General features: G+C 43.7%; 1 protein-coding gene across 1 annotated transcript in view; it reads left to right on the top strand.

Annotated features, from left to right (window-relative positions):
- Nucleotides 1–27,951, top strand: part of LOC126100990 (synaptotagmin-5-like) — a 313,202-nt gene that overhangs the window by 167,127 nt on the left and 118,124 nt on the right. Inside the window, exon 2 of the mRNA XM_049911657.1 lies at nt 22,622–22,748. Coding sequence (XP_049767614.1) covers nt 22,622–22,748 — 127 coding nt within the window. The remainder of the gene's footprint in view (nt 1–22,621; nt 22,749–27,951) is intronic.

Below are 27,951 nucleotides of genomic sequence, written 5' to 3'. Positions count from 1 at the left end.
GGTCGTCCAGAACATCCATGATGCCCTACTCCACCTGCAACGGCAGGGGAAGGAGGTTTCTTTCTGCTGGGTGCCGGGGCACGTGGGTATTAGGGGAAATGAACTGGCGGATGTGGCTGCCAAAGATGCATGTTCCCTCCCTCACGTTGTTGAATGTGCCGTCCCCCTCCATGCTGTTACCTCCCTTTTGCGTTTTCGTGTTATGCGTCAATGGGAAGAGGAGTGGCTGGCAGTCGGTGAAAATAAGCTGCGTCTGGTCAAGGCCACCACGTGGCCATGGCGTACGTCCTACCAGTCATGCAGGCGGGATGAGGTTCTCCTCACTCACCTCCGCATCGGGCACAGTCCCTTAACGCATGGTTTTTTACTCCGGCGGGAGGACCCCCCAAACTGCAGTGCTTGTGGCGTCCAGATTACTGTCCGCCACATTTTACTTGGTGTCCTTTATTCTCTAACCAGAGGGCGGTGGTTTCCTTGCCACCAGATTTGCCCTCTATTTTGCAAGACGACGCAACGACTGTGGTTAAGGTCTTACGGTTTTGTGTCCTGTCCAATTTGTTGCCTCGGATTTTAGGGAGAGGATTTTAATGTGCTGCTGGGTGACTGGCTCACCCAGGTTTTAGGTAAGAGGTCCGCCAGTCACGATTACCTACTTGTTTCACTTCGATATGTGTTCTCTTTTCCTTGTGTTTCCTTTCCTCTATTAGTGCGTTTCTTCTCCTCTTGTTTTGCCTCTGTATGTGAGGATTTGTAACTGTGTCAGGTCTGTGTCTTTTAGCCGTTCTCCTTGTTCGCTGTCCGTCTTCGTCCCTTCACTGCATGTGTTCCTGTTTCTATGCGTTTGGGCGCTGATGACCACGCTGTTTAGCGCCAGAAAACCTCAAACCACACACACACACACTTTATCTGTGGCCAGGCAACCATTTACGCTGCCTGATAAGCTTCATGCCGTTTTATATGATGACACTGCCATGACAGGCTTAGTTTTGCGTTTTATTTGGGCAGGGGGCTTTTATCAATTGCTCTAAGTGTCTATTTTTATCGAGTATTCAGTCTGGCTACTGGCCTACAGTTTTAGCCTTAGTTTTTAATATGTTTCTCAGTGGTTGGCTTTTCCTTTTTTTTCTCTATGGTCGGCCAGCCACACTCTGTGTGATTTTACATCCTTTTGTCTGGACTTCCCCCGAGGGGCTCAGCATTCATTTGCTGAGTACGGGCTTGGCGACCCCGGGGTCCTGAGCTGGGGACTGGTCAGCGCCGCCAGTCTTCTGTCACCGTAACCCCCGAACATGCTTCAGCGACCACCGCATGGCGCAGCGGTGGAATGTTGTGTGCTGTGGGGAATGGTAATCTTGGCTTGACCGCCTGGATTGCGAGGAAGGTAAACCTCTATAAAAAAACCTCAATCTTACGGTGTGCTGCACGCCTATAAGATGCATGGCTGTTGGGGTGGAACAGTCGCAAGCGGGCAACCTCTGGGGCACCTGCCACACCCCAGTTGTATAAGGCTTACCTAGGCACGCGGGGCTCTGTCTAGGTGGACTTCTAGTTACCTAGCAGCTCGTGGGACCGAGATGGAACCCTCGAACTTTTATTCTTCTCCTGCCAGCGGAGAGGGTGGACCGCTGGTGGGTTCTAACACCCAATCCAACAACAGGGCTCGTGTAGCCAGTCCTCCTGATTCAGTTATTCGTAACAGAATGCAAACTGCTTCGCAGAATGTGTTTTTCATAATTAAAAGAAAAGATGGGAGTTTCGAAAAAGTTTCGCTGCGCGCCTATAAGATGCATGGCTGTTGGGGTGGAACAGTCGCAAGCGGGCAACCTCTGGGGCACCTGCCACACCCCAGTTTGTAGAAGGTATTGCTGGCACATAAAGTCTGTAAAGCACTTGCGAAATGGCACCTTGTTGGTTGAAACATCTAGCTTCCAGCAAGTCCAGAACCTTAAGAAGGCACAATTTCTTGGGGAGTTTGCGATAGAGACTGAATTTCACAACACCTTGAACTACAGAAAGGGTGTTGTGACTTGCAGAGATCTCGTTGACATTCCCCACGACGAACTGAAGGCTGAATGGTCCCGGGAAGGAATTGTCGACGTGCAACACATTATGAAACGGGTGGATGGTGCTCTCATAAAGACTGACTCATTTATCCTTACATTTAACAGCACCAAATTGCCAGAGCATGTGAAGGCAGGTTTCCTACGTCTCAGTGTACGGCCTTATTACCCCAACACTTTGGACTAACTACTCTCGGCTGTAGAGGTGAAGCCACTTGCGGGAATTGTGGTAAAGCCGCCCATGAGGGAGTTGGTTGCTCCTCTCCTCCCAAGTGTGTCAACTGCTCTGGGGATCACCCTGTGTGGAGTAGGGAATGCAGAGTTTTCCTTGAGGAACGGAAGATCCAGGAACTGAAAACTACAAAACGCATCCCGTATGGTGAGGCGAAGAAAATTTACAAGTCTATGCAGCCGCCCAAGTTCGCTGCTTCCTTTTCTTCCGTTCTCAAACAACCAGTCTTGAAAACCGATGCCGCTACACAAACGGAGGTTGCTACTGTTAGCACTAGCACCTGCGCTTGTCAATGTACGTGTGCCGCTGCCGTTCCTGTGAAGCCTGCTGCTCCCCCCCCGGCCTTCTGACCAGGTCGTGGTAGCTGACATCATGGAACTTCCTGGCCCTTCCCGGGTCCAGTCTTGTGCACTGCCCAGCGCTGCTACACCGCCTACTGCTTCTGAGGTATTGGCTCCAATGCCACCTCAGGCCAGAACATCGAAGCCAAAGACAAAAGTGAAGACTGCAGTTATACAGTCTCCTGACGTGGATGTCATTCTCTCTGATGTCTGTCTCGACTCCTCTTCTGAGGCGATGGAGGTTGATGTCAGACTGGGGCAATCATCTCGCCCCAAAACTGAGCCTCCACCTGTTGTGGGCTCTCCTCCCCGACAGAAAGTGAGGATGAAGGTACTCCCACCCTGATAGATGGCTCCCATTATACAGTGGAACATCAATGGATTCCGTGCACATGTGGAGGAACTGAACCTCCTAGCATGGCAACGCCCCCTGTGCTTGTGTTTACAGGAAACGCATTTAAAACCATCTGATGCTCCTGTACTAAGGAGCTATACGTCATATCGCAAAAATGACCTGACTGGAGAAAGGGCCAAAGGCGGAGTCGCTGTGTTTGTCAATAATGACCACCACTCCTCTGCTCCCCCCCTGGATATTGACCTGCAAGCAGTTGCAGTTGAAATTCATTCACCTCGGAGGCTTACCGTTTGCTCCCTTTATTTACCCCCTCTGGATGCAATGACCTTAGACGCTCTCACAGATCTTATCGACCAACTCCCCCGCACATTTCTCCTCCTGGTAGACTTCAATACCCATCATGTCCTGTGGGGCTCCACTTCTCTTTGCGCTCGAGCTCGAATTTTGGAGAGCCTCCTAACATCTCAAGTGTTGTGCATCCTCAACACTGGTACTCCGACTCATTTCTCTACTGCTACAGGGTCATTCTCAGCCATTGACCTATCTTTCTGCTCTCCAACCCTCACCGACTCTGTTCACTGAGAGGTCATTGACGACCTTCATTCCAGCGATCACTTCCCTATCCGCATTCATCTCCTGGATGGTGTATTGCTGGAGCAGCGGCCACCATCATGGATGATTGGCAGGGCTAACTGGCCACTGTTCACACGGTTGGCTGTCTTTGACCGCCACAATAACTTACAGGAATGGGTGGATCACATCACGCTTGTGGTCCATCATGCTGCTGACCTGTCCATACTACAGTCTTCTGGCCCTCTTAAGCGGCGCCTTGTGTCTTGGGGGGCAGAAGAGTGCCGTTCAGCCATCCGGGACAGGCGCGCGGCTCTTGGCCGATTTAGATGCCGCCCAACAGCGGTCAATCTTACCGCCTTTCGAATCGCGAGAGCCAGGGCACGCCGAGTCTTTAAAGAGAGCAAGAAAAGGTCATGGCAGGAGTTCCTGGACTACATCAGCTGTTCCACTTGGTCCACAAGAGTGTGGGAAGCCATCCGGAGGATTTCCGGTAAACATAGCCGTTTACCAATAGCTGCTGTTCTGAACCAGGGATGGCCCCAAACAACACCCAGAGCCATTGCTCAGACGCTGGCAGAGCATTTTGCACAAAGTACTACCACTGCAATTCAAGATCCAGCGTTTTGTCGCTACCGTGCGACTGTCGAAAGAGCGACCTTGGACTTTCGGTCGAACAGTTCTGAGGCCTACAATTCCCCTTTCTCCATGTGGGAACTTGAATCGGCACTTACTGAGACTTCTGACACTGCACCTGGTTACGACCGCATCCGGTACTCCATGCTTCGACATCTGCCAGCGGCGACAAAGGAAATCCTCCTCGAATGTTTTAATCTCATATGGCAGACAGGAGTGTTCCCCACCTCGTGGAGGGAGGCAATCCTCATCCCTCTCCTCAAGCCAGGAAAGGACCACACATGTCCCGGCAGTTACCGTAGTATCGCCTTGACAAGCTGTGTTGGAAAGACCCTGGAACGGATCGTTAACCAGCGTCTGGTCTGGCTGTTAGAGACCAGACAGCTCCTTAGCCGCTTTCAGTGTGGATTCCGAAAATTTCGGTCCACAGTCGACAACCTGATCCTCCTAGAGGCGGCTATTCAGCAGGCTTTTCTCCGTCAGCATCACTGTATCGGTATATTCTTTGATATCAGTAAGGCATATGATACTACTTGGAGACACTGTATTCTTGCACAAGTGCTCAAGTGGCCGCCTCCCCATTTTCATTCGGTCTTTCCTGTCTCAGCGGTTTTTTCGGACCCGCGTTGGTAACACACTGTCTGATCGCTTTGAGCAAGAGAACGGTGTCCCCCAGGGCAGTGTTTTAAGCGTTACCCTCTTTGCCATAGCCATGAACAGTATAACGTCTACAGTGAGGAGTCCAGTACAGTGCTCCTTATTTGTGGACGACTTTGCTGTTTTCTGTTCCTCCTCCAGTGTTGCAACCGTGAGCCGTCAGTTGCAGCTAACAGTGCGGCGGTTAGAGGAGTGGGCTGCAAAGACGGGTTTTCGGTTTTCTGCCGATAAGTGTGTTTGTGTTCATTTTAATCGTTGTCGTCATCTTTTTACATTGCCTTCCTTGCATATGGGGGATAGTGTCCTACATTTTAGAGACACAGTGCGGTTTCTGGGCCTAATTTTTGACTCCAGGTTGTCATGGCTGCCACACCTACGTGACTTGAAAGCCAGAACGCTGAAGGCACTGAACATTCTCGCCTCAGCCACTGGTCTTGGGGCGCGTACAGGGCGCGTCTCCTTCAGTTTTATGGAGCTTTTGTGCGTTCACGGCTGGACTATGGCTGCACAGTATATGGGTCAGCGAGGCCATCTTATTTGCGGATCCTTGATGCTGTTCACCATGCTGGGATCCGACTGTCCACGGGTGCTTATCGGACCATTCCCGTACCCAGCCTCTGTGCTGAGTCTGGTGAACCGGCACTTACCATCCGGCGGCAGCCCCTGCTGGTGCGCCAGGCTTGTAAGTTTCTTGCAGCTCCCAGCTCGCCTGCTCACCGCCTTGTTGCCCATCCACCTCTGGACCGCCGTTTTTCCCGCCGTCCCCGGTCTATGTTGCCGTTTGGGATCCGTGTGCAACGTGTACTAGAGTCCCTCGGTGTGGAGTCTATACAACCCAAAATCCAGGGTTTTAACCGCCTGCCACCCTGGTTGCTGAAGAGGCCCGGAGTGATTTTAGATTTATTGCAGTACAAGAGAGATTGCACTCCTGCCACCGTTTTTAATGCAGCATTATCTGTCATTTTATCTGAGCACCACGACTATGTAGCTGTTTTTAGGGATGGGTCGAAACAAGGGGATTCTGTTGGTTGCTCAGTTGTTTTTCCATATCGTGTCCTCAAGGCCCGACTGCCTCACACTTTTACTGTCTTTGATGCAGAATTGTTTGCGATCTTGTGGGCACTGGAGAACATGAGACATTCTTCCTCTCCTAAATTTCTTGTCTGTTCCGATTCACTCAGTGCCCTTCACTCATTGCAACGTTTGTATCCGGCAGACAAAATTGTCCAGACCATCCAGGATGCCCTCCTCCGACTACAGCGACTGGGGTAGGTTGTAGCTTTCTGCTGGGTTCCGGGGCATGTCGGCATTGCTGGGAATGAAAGGGCAGATCTCGCAGCCAAGGAGGCGTGTCTCGCCCCACAAGTATCTCAGTGTGCTATCCCCTTGCACGCACTCACCTCGCTGTTGAGCTCACGGGTCATGCGTCGGTGGGAGGATAAGTGGCTGGAAGTGACTGACAATAAGCTCCGTATAGTCAAGCCCACAACGCGTGTGTGGTGTACTTCCTTTCAGCCCCATCGACGGGACGAGGTTCTCCTCACTCAGCTTCGAATAGGCCACAGCCCTATGACGCATGGCTTCCTTCTCCGGCGAGAGGACCCTCCAATGTGTGGTGCTTGCGGCGTCCAGGTCACTGTGCGCCACGTTTTATTGGATTGCGTTTTATTTTTTGACCAGCGGGTCGCGGCTGACTTGCCAGCGGACCTGTCATCTCTTTCAGGCAACACTCAGACGAATGTGGTTAAAGTTTTGAAGTTCTGTGCCCTGTCAAATGTTTTTACAAAGATTTTAGGGAGAGAATTTTAATTTGCTCACTGTGTGACAAGCTCGCCCATATTTTATGTAAGTGGCCAGCCAATAACAATTTCCTGTGACATTCTTTTTGCTATTTTTCCCCTTTCCTTAAGTTTTACTTTTTTATGTAGCATTTTCCTTCTTTTCGTGCTTTCTTTGAGTGTGTGCTTTAGTTTTCTTAGGTCTGTCCACATTCGTTCCTTTTAATGAGTGTCAGGGCGCCGATGACCTCGATGTTGAGCGCCCATAAGCCCCAACACACCACCACCACCACTGGTTTGGGAGCCCCTCTACACTGAGTCTACTAGACCCCATCCACCACTGTGGAGTCTGCCTCGCAATGTGTGCCTTCCGATCTAGCCCCGTGGTAGCTATTGCTCGCAAATTATACTGCCCATATACATAATATGCCTCGCCATCCAAATTACAGTCTTCTTTTCCCTGACATGGTGATCCCTTCTTCATGAACTAAGCACTTCCCCCTTACCACCTTCCCTTCAGGCCCACTTCCGTACCCCTCCATGGTCTATACCTCAGCCGCTGCGTCAGCTGGATCTATTTCAAGGCCCATAGGCTCAGTTCCACCTGAGGCCCTCTGTCGGCATTTTATCTCTCTTCTAGGACAGTTTGAGGGCTCAGAAGTAATCTACACCGATGGATCACTGGTTAACGGTCTTGTCTGTTATGCTTATGCTGCTGGTCGCTGGTGGCCGAGCGGTTCTAGGCGCTTCAGTCTGGAACCGCGTGACCGCTACGTTCGCAGTTTCGAATCCTGCCTCGGGCATGGATGTGTGTGATGTCCTTAGGTTAGTTAGGTTTAAGTAATTCTAAGTTCTAGGGGACTGATGACCTCAGTTGTTAAGTCCCATAGTGCTCAGAGCCATTTGAACCATTATGCTTATGCTCATGATGGCCATACTGAACAACGCTCTGGCTGCAGCATTTTCACTGCAGAGTTGATTGCTATCTATCGCGTTCTTGATCACGTCCGCTACTGTTCTCTTGAGTCCTTCGTCATTTGCAGTGACTCCTTAAGCAGCATACAAGCTCTCGACTGGTGCTTCCCTAGGCATACTTTGGTACTGTTAATCCAGGAGTGTCTGTATGCCCTCTACAGCAGTGGACGCTCAGTTACCTTCATTTGGACCCCAGGGCATGTTGGAATATCAGGCAATGAGCTTGCTGACCGCCTGGCGAAACAGGCCTCCAGTAAGCCATCTCTAGAGATTGGCCTCCCAGAGACGGATTTGCGAGCCGTCTTCCGTTGCAAAGTTTTCGTTATCTGGGATACTGAATGGCGCATTCTGAGTACACCAAATAAACTCCGTGCTATCAAGGAGACGACGCAGTATGGCGGTCATCCATGCGAGCTACTCGCAGGGAATCTGTTATCCTCTGCCCACTCCACATTGGCTAACTTCTCCGTCATGTTGACCCACCTCGGTGTCGCTGTGGCTCCCTTCTGACTGTCGTGCACATCTTGGTTGGCTGCCCACTTTTAGCTGCTCCCAGCAACTTACCTTTGGTGTTGGGCGACAATGCCTCAATGGCAGATTTAGTTTTACATAGGGTTTTTATAGTACCATCTAAAGGCGGGCGTTTGGCCTTCTCTATGGGGCCTCCACTCACCCTTCCTCCATTTTATCTGTCCCCCTTCCTTTACATTTGTTGGTCTTTGTGTTCGTCTTTTACCTACATGTGTTCATCTTGCCTTGTCTTTTTGGGGTGGACATTTTAATATGCTGCAGGGTGGCTGGCTCATCCTCTTTTATTCTTGTGATCAGCCAGCAAAGACCATCTGCTCTATGGTTTTAATACAATCTACTTTTCCTTATGGTGTATATTTTTCCTTGTTTTTGTTTGTCCCATTCATTTTCCCCCTTTTCCTTTACCAAACGTACTTTGGGAGATTTCTTTACCCTGAGCCTTATTTGTGTCTGGAACAAGGGACTGATGACCCTGTAGTTTGTTCCCTTTATCCCTCAAACCTACCATCCTTGGCGCCGACGTTGCATGGTATCGGCTCCCGTCACACTGCTCATTATTTACAGCCAAGCTCTTCGCCGTGTATCAGGCCACAGAGTACATATGGCGACACAGGCTTTTCAATTATGTTCTCTGCTCAGACTCTCTTAGCGCCCTTCAAAGTCTCTGCACACTGTACGCCAACTACCCTTAGTGCAACAGGTCCAGGAAAACTGCCACTTGTTCACTCTTGATGGAGGCACTGTGATGTTTATGGGGGTTCCTGGTCACATTGGTCTCCCAGAAAACCAGGCTGCTGATGCTCCTGCCAAGGCTGCGGTCCTCGTACCTCGTCCCACTAGTTCCTATATTCTCTCCGAAGATCTCTGTGTTGCCGTCTGTCCTGTCGGGAGGTCGTTTTAACTAGGTTGTGTATAGGGCACTGCCTTTTTAGCCATCGCCATTTGTTAAGTGGCGTTCCTCCACCACTTTGTGCACATTGCGATCAAGTTTTAATTGTCTGTCATTTCCTGATGGAATGCCTATTTTTTAACCGTTTATGTTCCCGCTTGGGTTTGCCGTCTGATTTATCGGCCGTTTTAGCGAACGACGCGCGGACTGTCGACCTAGTTTTACTTTTTATCCGTCGTAGTAATATGGCGAAGGCCATTTAATGTTTAGTTCTATGCCTCTGTTTTTCTATGGTGTATTTTATAGCCCTTTCTCCACGTCCCTGCTTTTACCTGCCTTCTCTTACGTCGATTGGGATTGACGTGTAGTCGTTTTTTAACTCCTCTCTGTTTTCGTGTTTTATAGTTTTGACTTGGGCGCTTATGACCCCAGTTGTTTTTACACCCTAAAAACAAAAACAAAGGAAGTAAAGGTGATGTATATTGAGAGGAGACGGATTGTACTTAGATCGCTCACAGAAATGAAAATAACAGGTAAAGAGTTGTGAACCACGTTACAACAAAGGAATTCAAGAGTCAAAACTTCCAAACCAGGACGCAAGAGTCGTAGCAAGTGATACTTGTGTAGAACAAATAGGAAGTGCGCACGTCTGGAGGTTCCTTCCTTACCCTTGCTCTTGCAAAAACACGTTGCACTACGACAGAGACATAAAATTGAATAAACAAATACATCAATGACCGGACAGACAGTTCATAACTTTTTGGAAAGAAATATGGAGCACTAGAGAGATTTGATCATGGATCCAGTCCAACCCAGTCCAACCCAGCGTAACTCGTAAATTACTCTTTTCTATTTATTTTGTTTTTGTTTTATTATTTGCGTAACAACGCATATACGAAAAGAGCTGCGAAATACCTTTTAGTAATGCTGTGCCAAGAATTTCTTTATAATCATTAATTTTCAACAAAACAGAATATACTGGGTTCTTATTGTTCTGTATCTGGCTTTCTATTGAAGGAACATTTTTGGTTACTGTAACTCACTATAAAAAATCAACATATCTTCCCTACTTTATAGTTATTGAAAAATGAAAATTACTTTGTTATGAAATACTGATGTTACAGTTCGCAAAGATTGTTCAACATTTTAATTTTGCAGTGGATTTTTGTTAGTAGTAAGACAACAATAATTATCACGGCTAACCCGGGAACATGAGACTATTATCGGAGAAAAATGATGTTTTACTATAAGGTTGCCAGACCAGAACTACGCACAGCAAGATTTCTTTCATGTGATGAAAATAAATTATCTCTTTTCACTATTAGTACTATATTATCAGCAGCCCGCGTCATCCTGTAAAACACATCATAAAATCTGCTGCTCTGCTCTGCAACTTCGAAAGCTGAAAGAAATAATTTTTCACTTCACTGTTACCTGACCGCTTCTTTGCGGTATGATAGGTTTCATGTACTGCAGTTTAAATGAACCGCGGCAGCCGCTGGCTCGTTCGTAGCGCCGCTCTGCACCACGAATAATATTTAAACAACTGAAAATGTCTTAAAGGGATGGGATAAAATACCAGGCAAGCTTGACATGAATCATAATGCAAGGTTTCACTAAATGACTCTATTCAAACATTTAAACAATTTGAGTAGTACACACCTTTTTAACAATCTTGCCTAATGGCGTCCCTCTTACAAACTTGACAAAAGAATGCTACGCTAGCATACAATATCACGTCACAGGCGACCCTTCTCACGTAACTCCAAGAAGAAGACAAAGAAATTACTGTTCGTTCTGTATTATTTATACTAGGGATAATTTTCATCTCTGCATGATATTTATCGTCTGTGCGGTTTCAGTACTCGCCGACACAGATATTATCTAATATAAATAATAATAAAAAAATACATAATTCCATAAATAACTGAATACAATGCACAATATTTTCTCTTTACTGCAAAATATGTCTTTTGCTAAGGGACGTTACAATGCCCCCTGGCAGCAATTGACTAACGTTAAGAATGTTCGGCAATATGCTGCCACTAACGTCCGTTTTGTCATTGTCTATCACCTTGTTTGGAATATTCACTGTTCACTTTTTTGCTCTTTTACATTATAGTTTTAATTACACTTTTTATAGTTTTTTCACACTTTGCAAGGTGACCGTAAACCTAGTCCCAGGGTCATTACAGTTTTCTGGCTCCCCCATTTGGGCTACGTGCGATCAGAAAACCTGGGAAAACTGCGCCGGAGCCATGGTCATCTCGCCTGGTTTGTCTTAACGCACGGTTTTGTTCATCAAACAAGGGTGGACTTTGTCCAATGTTCACAGATAACAATGATTATTTATGTCCAAATGTTAAACCTTTTAGCCTCTCTATTAAAAATGTACCTTCTACACTTTTTCACATTTGTTTTCTGTGTCACAATTAAGGTCAATCATTAAACAGTTCGATAGCAATGTAATGGATTGTCTTTACACTTACTCACGACAAATGTTCTACCGTTGTATGGCATTCGTGTCAGTTTGTGTCACTAATATGACGAAAACATATGACATATATCATCGAACAAGTGAATGTTTTGAGTTATACTCAGCAAAAAAAAATGTTTGTCACGTAATTTCGTGTTCAATAAATCATTTTCACATTAGTACATGAACAACGTAGTTGGTAATGTTCAGTTGAACGTCAACAATGTCGTACGGAGCGGGCGGCGCGAAGCAATTGTTGCGTAGCGTCGTCTGGAGCGCGGCGTGCCAACGACCGCTGAGGTCGACGACCTGCTAGCAGCAACATCGACGGCGTGCTGCGGTGGCGCCCGAGCAGTCGCGAACCGCGCCGAACCATTCACCAATGTCGGCGTGTTGCAGTGGTTTCCTGCGACCGGCTGGCTGGCGGCACGGCACCCATCTCTGCTTCTCCGCATGGCTCCCCGTCGTAACGCATGAAACAAATATTCCACAACGGTGTACTGTCTTTAAGGATACAATTTATTAGCTGTTGAAGAAAATGCACTTTGGTTAAAAGCGTTTATTGTTCATTACGCCGTCGCTTCGCTGGTATGCACAGGACGTTTTGGCGTGATAACAGGTTTCTTGCGGCATTGTGACACTGGTATTCAGGGTTCGTCACACGCACATTGTACTACACACTTTCACTTGTTCTCACGGTTGATACACTGCCAGAGCGTCCTTCAACACGCGAAAATATTTCGGTACACACATACTAAATGTCTCCGTCGAGCGATGTTTGTTTGAATCGACTCCGAACGGATCACTAACTACCGTTTTTACTCACAGTGTACTGTTCGTTGAGCACTGCGTTATGACAGTTAGTCACTCAACACTTAACTTATACCGACGTATATATTGGTGCAGATACAACAGTCATTTTCTGTCCCTACTACACACAATATTCCGTCCTTTCCTAGATTGTTTATGCACACAGTTTATTTTTAATGCATGACAACTGTTCTTAGCATAATCACTCTCATCTACATTGAGTCCATTGTGTTACCTTCTCATTACCCACTTTTAATACTATTACTAGGCATATATTGCTTTTTTGTAATTATTTAAAGGTGTGTGATTTTTTTTTTGTACATAGCTTTCTTTTCCTCTTTTAGTGTAGCTTGCCAGGTTATCACCCATCTAGCAAACAGATTTTACCATGTGCATGACAGCTTGACTTGGGCATATTGTTCAATAAATACTTCATTTAGTACTAGTATTATTTCTAACGGTCCGTCCTACAGGACTACAGTGTAGTTTCCGCGTAACTTGATTCGCGTACCGCGTAATTAATATTCAAGAACGTGTACCAAGTACACAGGCTTCAATTGAAGCATTAATACATACAAAGCATAGGTTACACGGAACGGTTTTGTTTTTTATTGGATTCTGCTCCAGTGTCGTTCTCAGATCACTATTGGCATTAAACATTACATCACATAATTATTTCGTACTACAAAGTCAATTTTTGGCTAGTATAGACTCTCTCTCAGGGTTCCTTAATTCTAACACAATTACATCTGCTACATATTTATATGAGATTTCATCATTAATTGTACTTACTTACTACAAAATGATTCAAGAAATTAATCATTATTTTATCAACAAAAGATTATTCATTGCTTGAAGAGCATGTAGTATTTTAATGACACTGTTTGTAAACAAAGTCTTCCATTTGCATATTATTGCTCAGTTTACTGATTCTACTTCCTCAAAATTGTAACTATACATAAATTCTTTCTTAAAGCTAACATACTTATACTCTAAAACACAATTGAAATCTTCTTACCACTACTATTTACATCAGACATGTCACTGAATAAATAACTTTACATCTTTACGTGGATACAGTCCTTTTATTTTCCCCGTCTGTGGATGTGCTAACAAATAGCTACATTCGTGTGGCACCTTTATTACTTCAAAGGGCCCTGAATATACCATTTGCCACTTACTATTTCGCTTTAGGGTGGCTGAGGATTTGGGGTGGTTACGAATAAGCACCATGTCCCCTACATTGTATTTCTGTTTGTTAGTTACACCTCGGTCGTACTTCTTTTTTCTCTTTGCAGCACAGCTGGTTAGGTTGTCCCATATCTTTTTTCTCTTTTCCTCTCTTGTTTCTACCCTGGCTGGTAGTCTCGGTAAAGGCGTCAGCCATTCATTCTGTGTCTCATTAACCCCTTTCAATATCTCTACTGGTGGGTATCCTGTACTTGAGTGGGGTGTTAAATTGTGGATTTCTACAAATTTAGGTACCAACTCAGGCCATCTTGTGTGTCGGTTCCCTATGTAAATTCTAAGGAACTTATTCAATTCTCTGAACGTTCTTTCGACTAAACTTGCTTCCGGATGGAACCGGGATACTAGAATATGCTGTATACCTTGTTCCATTAGGTAATTTTTCCAAGTGTGACCCGTGAAATAAGTGGCATTGTCAGTCGTTATGGCTTCAGGTTTCCCCACTTGAGGCAAGTATTCTTGATTGATCCGTCTGACTATGGTTTTGGCAGTAGCTGATTTTATACAATAAATTGCCAAGTATTTGGAAAAAATATCGTACATGGCCAGTATATATTTCATACCTCCTCTGGCCATGGGGTAGGGACCTGCTACATCCACAGATACTAATTGAAGCGGCCGGAGTGGAACTATGGGATGAAGTTCAAATTTGGTAGACCTATTATAGTGTTTTGCTTTCTGGCATATAGTGCAAGTCCTAACTGTTACCTGAATTTGGTGTTTCATTCGGGGAAAGTGGCAGTATCTCGCCATGATTTCTGCACACTTCCCGATTCCTGCATGGCCCCATGCCAAGTGCGTGTACCATATTATGACATTGACAGACTGGTTAGGTATGCATACTGCCCAGCCATCTTCTTTCGTGCTAAGTTTATAATACAAAATATTGTCCACAATTTTAAAACCTTGCTCGTCTCTATTGTTGACACCATTTTCAATATTGTTAATGATTTTTGCCCACATCGGATCTGACCTCTGTAGTTCAGACATATTTTGACATATATATAGAAAATCCTTCCTGTAAGCATTATCTCGTACTAAAAGCACTTTATATTCGGCGGATTGTTCTAGCATCTCGGCTAACTCCGGTAATCCTACCGGCAGTCGCGACAAAGCATCCGCTACTATGTTGTCTTGTCCTTTTATATACATAATCTTTATTCGGTATTCTTGTAATGTAAGCATCCATCTCCTTAGTCGGGTATGGAATAGCTTGCATGACATCAAAAAACTTAACGCCTGGTGATCACTACACACTTTAATCTCCTTCCCATATAGGTAGTAATTAAACTTTTTTACAGCCCAGACTACGGCGAGCGCTTCCAGTTCCGTTGCCGAGTAGGCTCTCTCGCAGCTAGTTAAAGTCCTACTGGCAAAGCCGATAATCTTTATTGTTGCCGGGTCGATGCCTTCCTCCCACTGGAACAGGCACGCTCCCAAGCCGTAGGAACACGAGTCCGTCGCAAGACAAAATTTTTTTGATAGGTCCGGGTGCTGCAAAATATTTGCATTCAGCAGGGCGGTTTTAATTGCTTCGAAAGCTTGCTGACATTTGTCAGTGCAAACCCACTGCACATTTTTTCGCAGTAGATTTAACAATGACGCGTCATTTAACAACTGATTAGGTACGAACCTTCTGAAAAAAGACGTAAGTCCAATGAATGCTTTCAATTGCCTCTTAGTTCGGGGGCTCGGAAATTCTCGGATCGCCTCTAGTTTTTTGTTGTCTGGGCTGATAGCAAGCGGCGTGATAAGGTGTCCTAGGAATTTAATTTTATTGCGTCCGAATTTTGACTTTTCTAAATTTGCTGTCACACCTGCTTGCTTAAATTTCTCTAATACTCTATGCAGCAATTCCATATGTTCGTCTCAAGTAGCAGTAGCGATTACAAGGTCATCAACATATACTGTGATTTTTTCTAACAAGTCTGGACCCAGTACCGTGTCTAGAGCAGTAATAAATACTCCAGCACTTACATTCAACCCGAAGGGAAGTACCTTGAATTGGTAACTTCGCCCTCCGAATATAAAGGCTGTGTACTTCCTTGATTCTGGTGTAAGTGGGATTTGCCAGTACGAACTTTTAAGATCAATCGAGGTCAAGTACTGCACTCCGTGGAATTTTTGTATCTGCTCATCTAAATTTTCTGGGCGAGTTCTGACGGGTATAATGATTTTATTGATATCCCGTGCATCTAACACTAGCCGGATTTTTCCGTTGGCTTTCGCCACTGCTACAAGAGGACTACTATATGGAGAGAGAGAGGGCTCAATGATATCCCATTCTAACATCTTCCTAATCTCCTTAGCCACTACTTCCCTCCTCGACCAAGGGATGGAGGAAGATGCGCGACAGTATGTTTTGTGAGGCATCACCTCTATGTGATAGTGGTACCCTTTGACTATTCCTGGTCGGTCGGTAAATACCATGTTATATTCTGATAACAGCTGCGTCAACTGTTGCTTTTGTATGTTGCTCAAACTTTCAGATTCCTGTACTTTGGTTCGAAATTCATCAACATTTGGTTCAAAATTTCTATCTCCTATATTCGGATAATAGAGATCCGTCACAGGTGAATAACCATTAAAGTGTAGTACCCAGGGGTTCCTACCTTTGATATTAATTCGATTGCAACATGGCACAAGTACCTCCTTCGATTTCATCATAGACAACTCAATCCTCCTACCTTTATTAACTATACTTAGGTTTCCCGAGGAGAGGTCGATCACTGCGTCCGTCTCACGGAGAAAATCTACTCCCAGAATGCAGGCCACCTTTAACCCTTTAACAATGAGGAACGAGCTCACTATGGCTTCGCCCTCCTTACAAATCTCCACCTGCACCTGGTGCTTAACTAACTGGCTCTGTGCACTTATAGCTCCAGACACCTTGCAATTATTAACCGGGAAAGTCGGTATACTACGTCCCTTCCCTAGCGCTTTAAACAACTCTGTACTCATTACACTCACTGAGGCACCTGTGTCAATGATTATATTCACTGCAACATCATTGATTTTCGCTTCTATTATGGCTTGCACATTTTCGTTGCTATCTTTCTTACATTCATGCGGTTCGGTCAGTAGATCTTTATCCATACTGATACCGTCGTTGTATCGCAGCATACGTATTCCAGGGGTACTATTGTTATTCGTGTTGCTCTCACTCCACCCCTCGGCCAGCGATGGAGAGTATATCGAGGCCGATTCTAGTTTGTCGGGTGGCTTGCTTGCGAGGTACTTGGACGGCTATTATCCGCGACCTCTACTATGTTTACGCTTTGGTTTGTGGGCCGCCACGACTGCGCAATAGGCGCGTTCTGCAGTGGTGGTCTGTTGTTATCGTACCGGTCATTACCCTGCCGCTCTGGGCTTGGTCGCTGATTCTGATTCCAATTACGATTACCGTCATTGTAATTGCTATGCCACTGACCTCGCGCATTTTTCCAGCGGTTGGTCCCTGGCAATCCGGAATCGTACCGGTCGTCAAATCGACGCTTTTTATTGTGGGACGGCTGCCCATATCCGTTCTGACTTCTCCCATTATTACAATTTTGCGAATGCTCTTGCCGCTTGTTACCACCCCCAGCATTTCCATGGTTGTGGTTTTGTGCACTATTATTTCTGTCATGTTTACACCCTGATCCATTATTCCGCGAGTGATCACACGCTGCTTTTGCGTCTTCCTGGATTAAGTCTATTGAATCTAGAACAGACAGGAAATGTTCCATGTCGCTTTCTGGTACGTGTATTAATTTCTCTTTGATATGAATGGGTAAATGTGATTTTAGAAGTCTTATTATGTCTCTTGGTGAGATCGGCTCGTCCCAGTAACGCGTTTTGTTTATGTACTTCTCGAAATACCGTCTCAGATTCCCAAGACGGGGTGAGTACGGTTCGGGATTGTATACTTCTTTTCTTAGCCGCTCTTGTATACAAGGCGACCAGTATTTCGACAAAAACGCCCTTTCGAACTGTTCATATGTCATGCAGCTGTCTGCTACTTCCGTAGCCCACAACGCTGCATCACCCTGAATGTATGACATTACGTATTGAATTTTCTGTGCTTCGTTCCACACACTAGGCAAGATATTTTTAAAGCTTTTTATGAATACCACTGGGTGTACTGACTTCCGTTCAGTAGTAAACGTTTGAAACTGCCTATTTTTTATCAAACTTTCTTCAACTAATATTTTTTGGCTATACTGGTTTGCTCCTGGGACATAGGCTGTGTGCTCCGAACCGAAGCTACAGCTCTTCGCATTATCGCCTAAAGATTCACCATTGTTGCGTCGCGTATAAGTTTGTGCGTTGCCAAAAACATTGGCTGTTGGCGACATAGTTTCATGTTCAAGATGTTTGCTGCTCTGGGCTAAACCCTTTTCCAAGTTGGATATCCGTTTACTAATATTCACTTGCCACTGCGGAATATCCTCACTGAGTATTTGTTTGATGGTTTGCACGTCGTTCTGTACCTGACTATTTACTGCGGTACTGAACGATTCGGAATCTCTATCTGCCATGGCTGCTTGTAACTTAGAATTAATATTTTTGTCGATCTCACTCTCCTTCGCTTCTAGCCATGAGTTGAATTCGGTTTCAATTTTAGTCGCTTGTTCGTTCCACTTCTGTTCTACAAGCTGTGTGGAATCTATTTCTAGCTTTTCTAATCGGTTGGCTAAGACACCTATCTCGTCTACCCTGTTAGTGTTTGCTACTTGCAGGTTGTTGACCTGTACCGTCAACTCCTGCACAGCCTTAGGTATCGACTCATAGTTCTGTTTCATACAGGCAATCTCTTTTTTCATATTTTCTAACGATTGCACAAGTTGCTGGTCCCGCTCAGCTTGCTGGCGATCTCTCTCAGCTTGCTGGCGATCCCTCTCAGCCTGCTGTTGCGCAAATTTTACCTGGTAATCCAGCACGCGCTCTAATATCGCCTGAAGTGAATACCCACCAGGCAGATTACCACTCTCTGGTTCCTGCTCTTCTGGAGGTGGTGCAATTTCTTTATCTACCTCTCCTTGAGCCCTGGTTGGCGGTGGCACCACTTCCTGTGTCTCTGCCCCCACATTTTCGCATGGTATATCCTCAAAGAGAGTACTTGTACTGCTTAATGCACCCGTTTCTACATTTCCTGCACTAACTAATGGCTGTTCCTCAGTATCCATATTGCTCGGACGTTGACTACACAATTTAACCATATTCATGAATTACCTACTCGAACACAAGACCTAACAGTTTTTTCACTTGCACACAAAATATGTTAGTTTATCTACAGTACACTGCACACTAAAAATTACTATCTACAATCAACTTTGTCCTGTCATAAACACTAACATCAAACTACACACCACTAGCGATATGAGATCACTTCACTGGAGTTAAGCTTCTACAAACAGGACAACTACACTGTAGTCTTACCTTTAATTTATCTGATCTCGGGGATCGGCTGCCCCCGGATTATGTAGTCGTTACAGTTTCTCAGTACTATCAGGATCGTTTCCTCTAACTTGCTTGCAGTGGTGCGGTTTTTCATGAAAAATTTTTGTACATTCATTAATACATAGCATTAATCATGATACACATACATACATTTATCACTAAATACATACATATATATAATAATAAACACTGAAAGAAAGTACATAAAATATTCTTATTTTCGTGGCCACTGCAAATTCGGGCCCCGCGTTTTTGGGCGACAATTTCGCGTAACTCGTAAATTACTCTTTTCTATTTATTTTGTTTTTGTTTTATTATTTGCGTAACAACGCATATACGAAAAGAGCCGCGAAATACCTTTTAGTAATGCTGTGCCAAGAATTTCTTTATAATCATTAATTTTCAACAAAACAGAATATATTGGGTTCTTATTGTTCTGTATCTGGCTTTCTATTGAAGGAACATTTTTGGTTACTGTAACTCACTATAAAAAATCAACATATCTTCCCTACTTTATAGTTATTGAAAAATGAAAATTACTTTGTTATGAAATACTGATGTTACAGTTCGCAAAGATTGTTCAACATTTTAATTTTGCAGTGGATTTTTGTTAGTAGTAAGACAACAATAATTATCACGGCTAACCCGGGAACATGAGACTATTATCGGAGAAAAATGATGTTTTACTATAAGGTTGCCAGACCAGAACTACGCACAGCAAGATTTCTTTCATGTGATGAAAATAAATTATCTCTTTTCACTATTAGTACTATATTATCAGCAGCCCGCGTCATCCTGTAAAACACATCATAAAATCTGCTGCTCTGCTCTGCAACTTCGAAAGCTGAAAGAAATAATTTTTCACTTCACTGTTACCTGACCGCTTCTTTGCGGTATGATAGGTTTCATGTACTGCAGTTTAAATGAACCGCGGCAGCCGCTGGCTCGTTCGTAGCGCCGCTCTGCACCACGAATAATATTTAAACAACTGAAAATGTCTTAAAGGGATGGGATAAAATACCAGGCAAGCTTGACATGAATCATAATGCAAGGTTTCACTAAATGACTCTATTCAAACATTTAAACAATTTGAGTAGTACACACCTTTTTAACAATCTTGCCTAATGGCGTCCCTCTTACAAACTTGACAAAAGAATGCTACGCTAGCATACAATATCACGTCACAGGCGATCCTTCTCACGTAACTCCAAGAAGAAGACAAAGAAATTACTGTTCGTTCTGTATTATTTATACTAGGGATAATTTTCATCTCTGCATGATATTTATCGTCTGTGCGGTTTCAGTACTCGCCGACACAGATATTATCTAATATAAATAATAATAAATACATAATTCCATACAATAACTGAATACAATGCACAATATTTTCTCTTTACTGCAAAATATGTCTTTTGCTAAGGGACGTTACAAGCACTAGAGAGATTTGATCATGGATCCAGTCCAACCCAGCGCCCATATAACCACGGTGACATCGCTAATTGACTTCGTTCGATGTTGGACATCTTGAGCTTGGAACGTTCACTGTTTTTGCTTCTTTTTTCACAGTTGATTACACCTTCTTCCTGTTTTCATGCTTGATCTGTGTTCAGTTTCTAATGGGCTATCCATTGGGCCTTGTTACCACTAAGTCTCAGGGGGATACGATGGGGAGTTTCCCTTGTGAGTAGCCGTCTTGGAGAGGTGCACGGCGACGTTACTACTCGTACGTGCAGGCCTCCAGGTCACAACATTTTTTTTAGTTTGTTTTGAGTAAGTGCATCTCTCTATCCGTTTCTATCCTATAAAATTTTGTGCAGAAGTTGTGTTTATAGCGTAAATTAACCGTCCAAGATGTCTGTAAACATTAATGGAAGGATGTGATCATTCGTCAGTGTGCCAGTACAAAGTATAAGCAGATTAGTCATTAAATAAGTAATGCTTTGTGGAAATTGTTTAACGTGGGATATTGGAGTATTTTGTTAAAATAAAAGAGCTGCTGTAATAGTTTAACATCGTCATTGTTTACGTACAGTATCTTACAAAGGAAATGCGAGCATTTGGAGGAAAATAGGTCTAAACATTTACATAGCTATGGGTTGTGGAGTCCATTGTTTTTAACAATCTATGACATCACAAATTAGTAATGCAGGGAGACGTTTCCTTGTGCACTACTTTATTGGTTGCACTGTAGTTTGAAACGCAAAACATTTAATAACTCGCAGGAACCAAATTTACAAATGATGTCATACTTTGTAATGAATACGTTGGAGTCTTCCACCTTAGTGAGGAAGTTTTTCAAAAATTTCCGCCATATTGGACAGCCATATCACAGTCTCCCACAGCATTGTACAAGTGTTTTACATGATAGATTTTGTTAATATTTCCTGAGATTTGGCAGAATTTGCTGTGATATCGTTAATTTGTAATAATGCAGCCACTCCAGTTACGCATTGTATTGTCAAACTTTCTTAAATCATAAATTTTGTTGATTTATAACAAAATTTTTGCAGAATGTGCTGCGGTGCAGAATATACATAATTAAATTACAGTATTTCTGAAGACAGGACAGTGAACTCGTTTTAACACATACATTGTGCCTCTCTCACACACACATACGCTAGTATTGTAGGGATGACATAGATTTGGAATGCAGAAACAGTTCATTTGTTTAAATATTGCGCTGTGTTTTTTTTAAAGTTTCAACAATATTTTATTGACAGTACGATACTGTGTGCACACACACACGCTAGTAATGTAGGGATGACGTAGATTTGTTATGTAGCAAGAGATTGTTCAAGTATCATGTTGTGGCACCTGTTTAAAATTTAAAGTTCAACAAGAGCATATTCGTTGTTAGTAATGCATTACAAAATTTTTTAACTTGAGATGCGGTGTGATTTGTTAAATAATTCGCTGTAATAATTGTTTAAAATTATATTTACATATATCTCCAGTATGAATATGTAGATCTTTTGATAGTCACTATAATTGCAGCAAATTACCGAAAAACCGTAAATAGAAGTTGCTTATGAGAGGAGGGATTACTTATTACATGGCTTCTTATTATACTTGGGGTGGTGGTCGTAGCTGGACTCTCCTGATGTTTAATGACGATCCTTCCACTATAGTGCACATACCTCAAATGACACAACCCACTTAATTGCTGTAGTATTAGAAGGAGAAACGGGAGGGGAAGCTTCCGTCTTGTTGATCCAGAGGGGAGGGGGTGATCTTGAATGTAACACATAAATGTGCATCTGGGGAGTTCAAGGGGAAAGGATGTATGTTCAGGACAGGAGTTCCCTGTGGTGGCCTAGAATGTAACTCAAGTAACTGCCTCAAGTGGGGGGAATCATCTGACACCAGATGTGATCTTGAGATACATCGTTATCTTCGCCAGAAACTACCCTGCCCTTGGGTTTTAGATGGACAGCTGGAGGCGACACCTCGTTAAAGTATTCCATGTAGAGATTTGCGATTGTAGGGGTCAATGGGGATCCCCTGGCTATTCCATTTCTTTATTCATAAATCTGCCCATTGCTCTCGAGTACATGTTCAAAGAGTTCTGTTATTTACGGCTCGAAGTCTGGTGTGTACATGCCCTCTGCGCTGTGTCACCAGATGGCGCTGGGAGCAGGTGGTCGCCTGCTGGTGCTGGCGGCTGGGGCGAGCTCAGTGCTGCTGGCGCTGCTGGTGGTGGCCTGTCTGGTGGGGCCCGGCTGCTGCCTCTACGAGTACCTGCACCGCAGTGAGTACCTATCCGGATGCTTACTCTCGATCAGACAGTATCACGCACCCTTCTTACAGTCAACAGATATCTTGGTTGAGGACTCCAATACACTATTGATACCAATTTATAACCAGTACACTGCATGACAGAACTCGTGTGATGACCCACAAACGAGAGCGTATAGGAGTACTGAACCCCAAAAACCATTGTAGTAAAAAGGTATGTGTTTCTACATATATCAGTTTCCAAATGTTTCATCTCATGTTTGGAGACATAAGTAGTGTGAAAATTAAGAAATTGTAGAAAACTAGGATCTGTGTTCAACACAGGGTACTTCCCAGTTGCTTGCTCCTGCGAACGGATTTCCTTGCATTCTGACACATATGGAGAATGTTCCAGCCAGATTAATGGGAACATTCACAGGCTCGCTCTACCTGGTGCAACCACAATTATAATACTGTTTGAGAGTCCATAGGAAGCTGACTTTGGCAAGAAACAATGGGAAATACATTCTACTAATAAAAAAATAAAAGGAAAACTTGCTCCTTAATGCAGGTGGAAAGGACTAAAAAGTATTCCAATCATTTACAGACTCGCATAACTATAGTCAGTTGACCTGTCTTCAGAAGCTAAGTGTGCTAAACGAAACACTGATACTAGTGAACGCACACTTTGATTTTATATTGTATAAATTTTGATATTGTTAAAATTGTGCAAGACTGTTGCCATTAATGTTCTTAAATCAATGCCATGATTTACACACTTCTCAAAATTTTGGATGAATGCTTCTAAACGCAGTAGTTATGTGAAATTCTAGGAAGTTATGCTAAAGCAATGTAAACAAACTGTTATTATTATTGTTATTATTAAAACATTTCATATTATCTTATTGATATTATTGTTATACTTGTAGATATCTGCATCACGTTCAAAGAGAATTTGAAGGTAAATTATATTTGTGGCTGAGTTCTGGATCTGTGTTTGTCACAGGTAGCCCATTTCATTTTTCCAAATAGTAACTGTGTGAACACTGCAAAAATGACACATTACTGTGTAATTTGGCATCTGGCTGCAGTCTTCTGTAATAATCACTTGAGTATCTGTACATTTCTGCAGGTGGAAGTATTTCGTTTCTAAGCAGATAAAGGACATGGGAACTGTATTGTGAAAAAGAGAAAACCTGTTACTTATGTACTGGAGAAAGCTACAAGAAAATTAGTGACATACAACATACAGGAGTCTATGGACTGATGTCTGATGGTTTACGATATTGTCACACTATACCAGTGGAAAGAATGCAGCAGTTACTAACTTCTTAACTTGAAGCACCTGCATAAAGCTGACCCCCTCCTTCTGAGAAAATATGTCCTGACCTGTAGCGTAAATATCCCAAATTTGTTGCAAGATTTTATTGGAGTTCAGCCTGATGAACAATCCTGGTGCAAAATCTGACCTACTGTGGGTGGGACGTCAACCACTATGTATATCCCCCAACAGCATCAACTGTCTTAAATAGCCTGCATCAGTCAATCACTCATTACACACTTCACGTTGGGCACATATATAAAAAATAAATGAATAAATAAGGTAAAGAACATACTATAAACTTCATTTTGGTTTGATATAATGTCAAGAAACCAGTACCTAAAATTACATATTTCAACAGGCTCAGAACAGTTAGACAACCTATCTGAAAAACACATACATCAATCTTAATACTATTTCATGGTGAAAAGTCTCCCAGAGGTAGTGATGTACAAGCCTTGATAATATAGTGATATTCAAAAAGATAATTATAGTGGTCATGAAAAGATTGTCAGCGTTATCTGACTTCTAACATTGCCTCAAAAGTAGTTAAACAGCTCACACTTTTATATAATTGAGTCATATAGGTCCAAATAATTTGAGTTCCATAATGTAGTGTTGCCACACATAACAGTCTGATGTCTAACTGCTGCAGGCCATACCACCATACCTTGTTTAATGTCTGAAAATATCTCACTGTGAGAAAATCTGTTATGTGTTTCCAACTTTGCTTATCACGATCTGTAACTTAAACAGGACTTTCCTTTTGGCCACTACTCGTGCAACCATAGATCAATAAGATGGTGGCACCCTATGTTCACGTAAGCAATACACGAATATAGTTAGAAATTGTAGTACAACACGAGCTGTTTAAAGCGAATATATTTCTCTTCAGAAACATAGACACAAATTACAAGTTTTCAGTGAGAATTGTGTTGATACAAAACAAACTTTCATCGCCGTAACAAACTGATATCATTCTGCAAGCCAACATTTTCATTCCGATAAAACCTGAGGTAGAGGGATTAAATACAAATATAATGAAATGAACTTTAAAGTTATGCAGTAATCAGCTTCTCAATATTTGACAAATTCACACCCTCTCAGCCGACAGTACTGGATGTGAATGCATGTAAGTGAAATGGATGCCCAGAAGAATGCAAATCCACAGCCTAAGTCACCTCTAATGGTAGCACAAAATTCAGCATAATAAAAAGACTTGGAATTGTCTTAGTGGTAATCATACAAATTATTCATTACCATCAGGCAAAGCTAGTTTCATCAGATGATGTGCTACATCAAATATAGCTCAAAAATCAGAACTGTCTCAATACTCCAATTACTGTATACCAAAGGTTAATGGCTGACCACATTTGAAAAAGGAAGGCACATGGATCCTCTACACACATATGATTGGCTGAGGACCATTGGCTAATCAAACACTGGATTTCTTACGCAATGTCCCTCAGGGGCTCAGCATTCATTTGATGAGTACGTGCTTGGCGACCCTGGGGTTCCTTATCTGGTGCTGGTAAGTGCCACCAGTCATGTGTTACCGTAAGCTCTGGGCATGCTTCAGCAACCACCATGTGAAGCGGTGGTGGAACGTTCTGTGTCACAGGGAATGGGGATCTTGGATTGCCTGCTCTCTATAAAAAAAAACCTCAATCTCAAGGTATGCTGCGTGCTGAGGAAATGCATGGCTGTTGGGGTGGAGCAGTCGTTAGCAGGCAACCTCTGGGGTACCTGCGACACCTCAGTTTTTCCCTGGCTGCTCGTGGGACAGAGATGGAAACCTTGAAATCTTCTCCTCCCAGCTAGAAGGGTGTATTGCCTGGGAGGGAGGTTAGTCCTTCTGACAACCAACTTGTTGTTAAAAATGGGATTCAAGGAATCATGAATCAGTATGTCTTTGTAGTGATCAAAACAAAGGAGGGGACTTTTAAAATGGTGTCCCTCTTCTATATCCATAAAGGCTTAGAAGGAGTTGCTAGTATCTAAAGTCTGTTAAGCAGTTGCGAAATGGTTGCTTTGCTGGTCGAGACTAACCATGCAAAGCAGGTGGAACTACTTAGGAAGTCACAAAAATTGGGTGAGTATGACATCATTGTTGAGTTGCATAACTCCCCTTACTCCAGCAAAGGTGTGGTCACTTTCTGTGATGTTATGGACATTGATGTTGCTGAACTCAAATAAGAATGGGCATCACAGGGGATGATAGATTTGGAACAAAGGACACCTCGACTCGAGTACGGATGTCAAGCTTATGGATCTGCAAGACCTTCGTACCTCAAAATGTTGGATGTGATTCACCATGAGGGTATTAGGCTTTCAACGGGGGCTTATCGCATGAGTCCAGTTGCTAGTCTATGTGTCGAGGCTGGAGAGCCTCCGCTGTCCATTCAGCATCTTCTCCTTGTGGTACGGCAAGCATGCAGGGCCAAGTCCACTCCTATTTCGTTGGCGTCCAACACCTTTTCACAGCTGGCATTGGAACGTTTCTTCCGCCACCATCCGAAGGCAACAAAGCCGTTTGGCATCCGCGCAAAGGAGAGTCTCGAGTCAGTACTCCTGGAGGGCATTAAGGTCCTCAACCAGGGATGGAGTAGGGGATCTCTCTGGTTACTACGACGGCCAAGATTACTTCTTGATCTGGCGGCTTACAAGAAGTATTGTACCCCGGACCACCTTTTTAAAATTAAATTTACTGAGATTTTATACCGCCATTCAGATTGTATTACTGTTTACACGGATGGGTCTAAACAGGTGGATTTTATGGGCAGCTGTGCTGGGTTTCCCGATACTGTCCATAGGATAGGGCTCCCAGAGCAGTTCTCAGCTTACTATGCAGAACTGTTTGCCATTCTGCCGCATTAGAGCATATGCGACGACATCATGGCAAGTAATTCATCATCTGCTCTGATTCCCAAAATGCTCTACACGCTCTTGAACAGATGTACCCAGCAGATCGGATGGTGCAAGAAGTGCATGACGTACTCCTGCTCTTGTAAAAGCAGGGTAAGGATGTAATTTTCTGTTAGGTTCCAGGGTACATAGGGATTCCTGGAACTTGCAGACGCGGCTGCCAAGTAGGCTTGCTCTATCCCACCTCCTGCTCGCTGTTCCGTCCGCCTGCAGGCAATAACATCATTCATGACCTGGAAGGTCATGCGTTGGTGGGAGGCTCAGTGGCTGGAAGTGAGGGATAATAAGTTGCGAGCGGTGAAGGATTCTGTCCGACCGTGGCTTACCTCCTTCCGTCAACAACGAGCTGAGGAAGTAGCCCTTACATGGCTTCGAATAGGACACTGCCCATTGACACATGGTTTTCTGTTATGTCATGAGGAGCCACCAACGTGTCAGACATGTGGGACACAGCTGTCGATACGACATATTTTAACTAAGTGTGTTTTATATGCGGGTTTGAGGGAAGATTTGTTTCCCACCAGACCTGCCCTCTATTTTAACTAATAATGAGACGAGTGTGGCTAGAGTTTTACGTTTTTGTGTGATGTCTGGACTTCTTCCCAAAATATTGGGATTGAGATCTTAATGTGCTGTAAAGTGGTTTGGTCACCCATTATTTGTAAGTGGTCACCCAGCTACAGTTAAGTATTTTTACCTGTTTTGTACTGGTATTTTATTTTTAGTTTTATCTACCTGTTTTGATGTGCTGTGTCCAATCTTGAAATTTGAGCATTTACAGTTATCGTAAAGATTGGCTCTGAATTGATCCTTGTTTAACAGATCTTGGCTGCACTCGTCAACATTTATTTTGGGAACGGGTGCTGTTAACCTCGTTGTTGTGTGCCCTAAAACACTAATCATCATCATTATCATCTGGAACAAAGGACACATAATGAATAATGGAGAAATTGAGAAAACTGCCACGTTCATCACGACTTCAATTATCTGA

This window comes from Schistocerca cancellata, chromosome 9 (genome assembly GCF_023864275.1).
Source record: "Schistocerca cancellata isolate TAMUIC-IGC-003103 chromosome 9, iqSchCanc2.1, whole genome shotgun sequence".
Lineage (NCBI taxonomy): Eukaryota > Metazoa > Arthropoda > Insecta > Orthoptera > Acrididae > Schistocerca > Schistocerca cancellata.
This window is presented reverse-complemented; position numbering and strand designations above follow the sequence as displayed.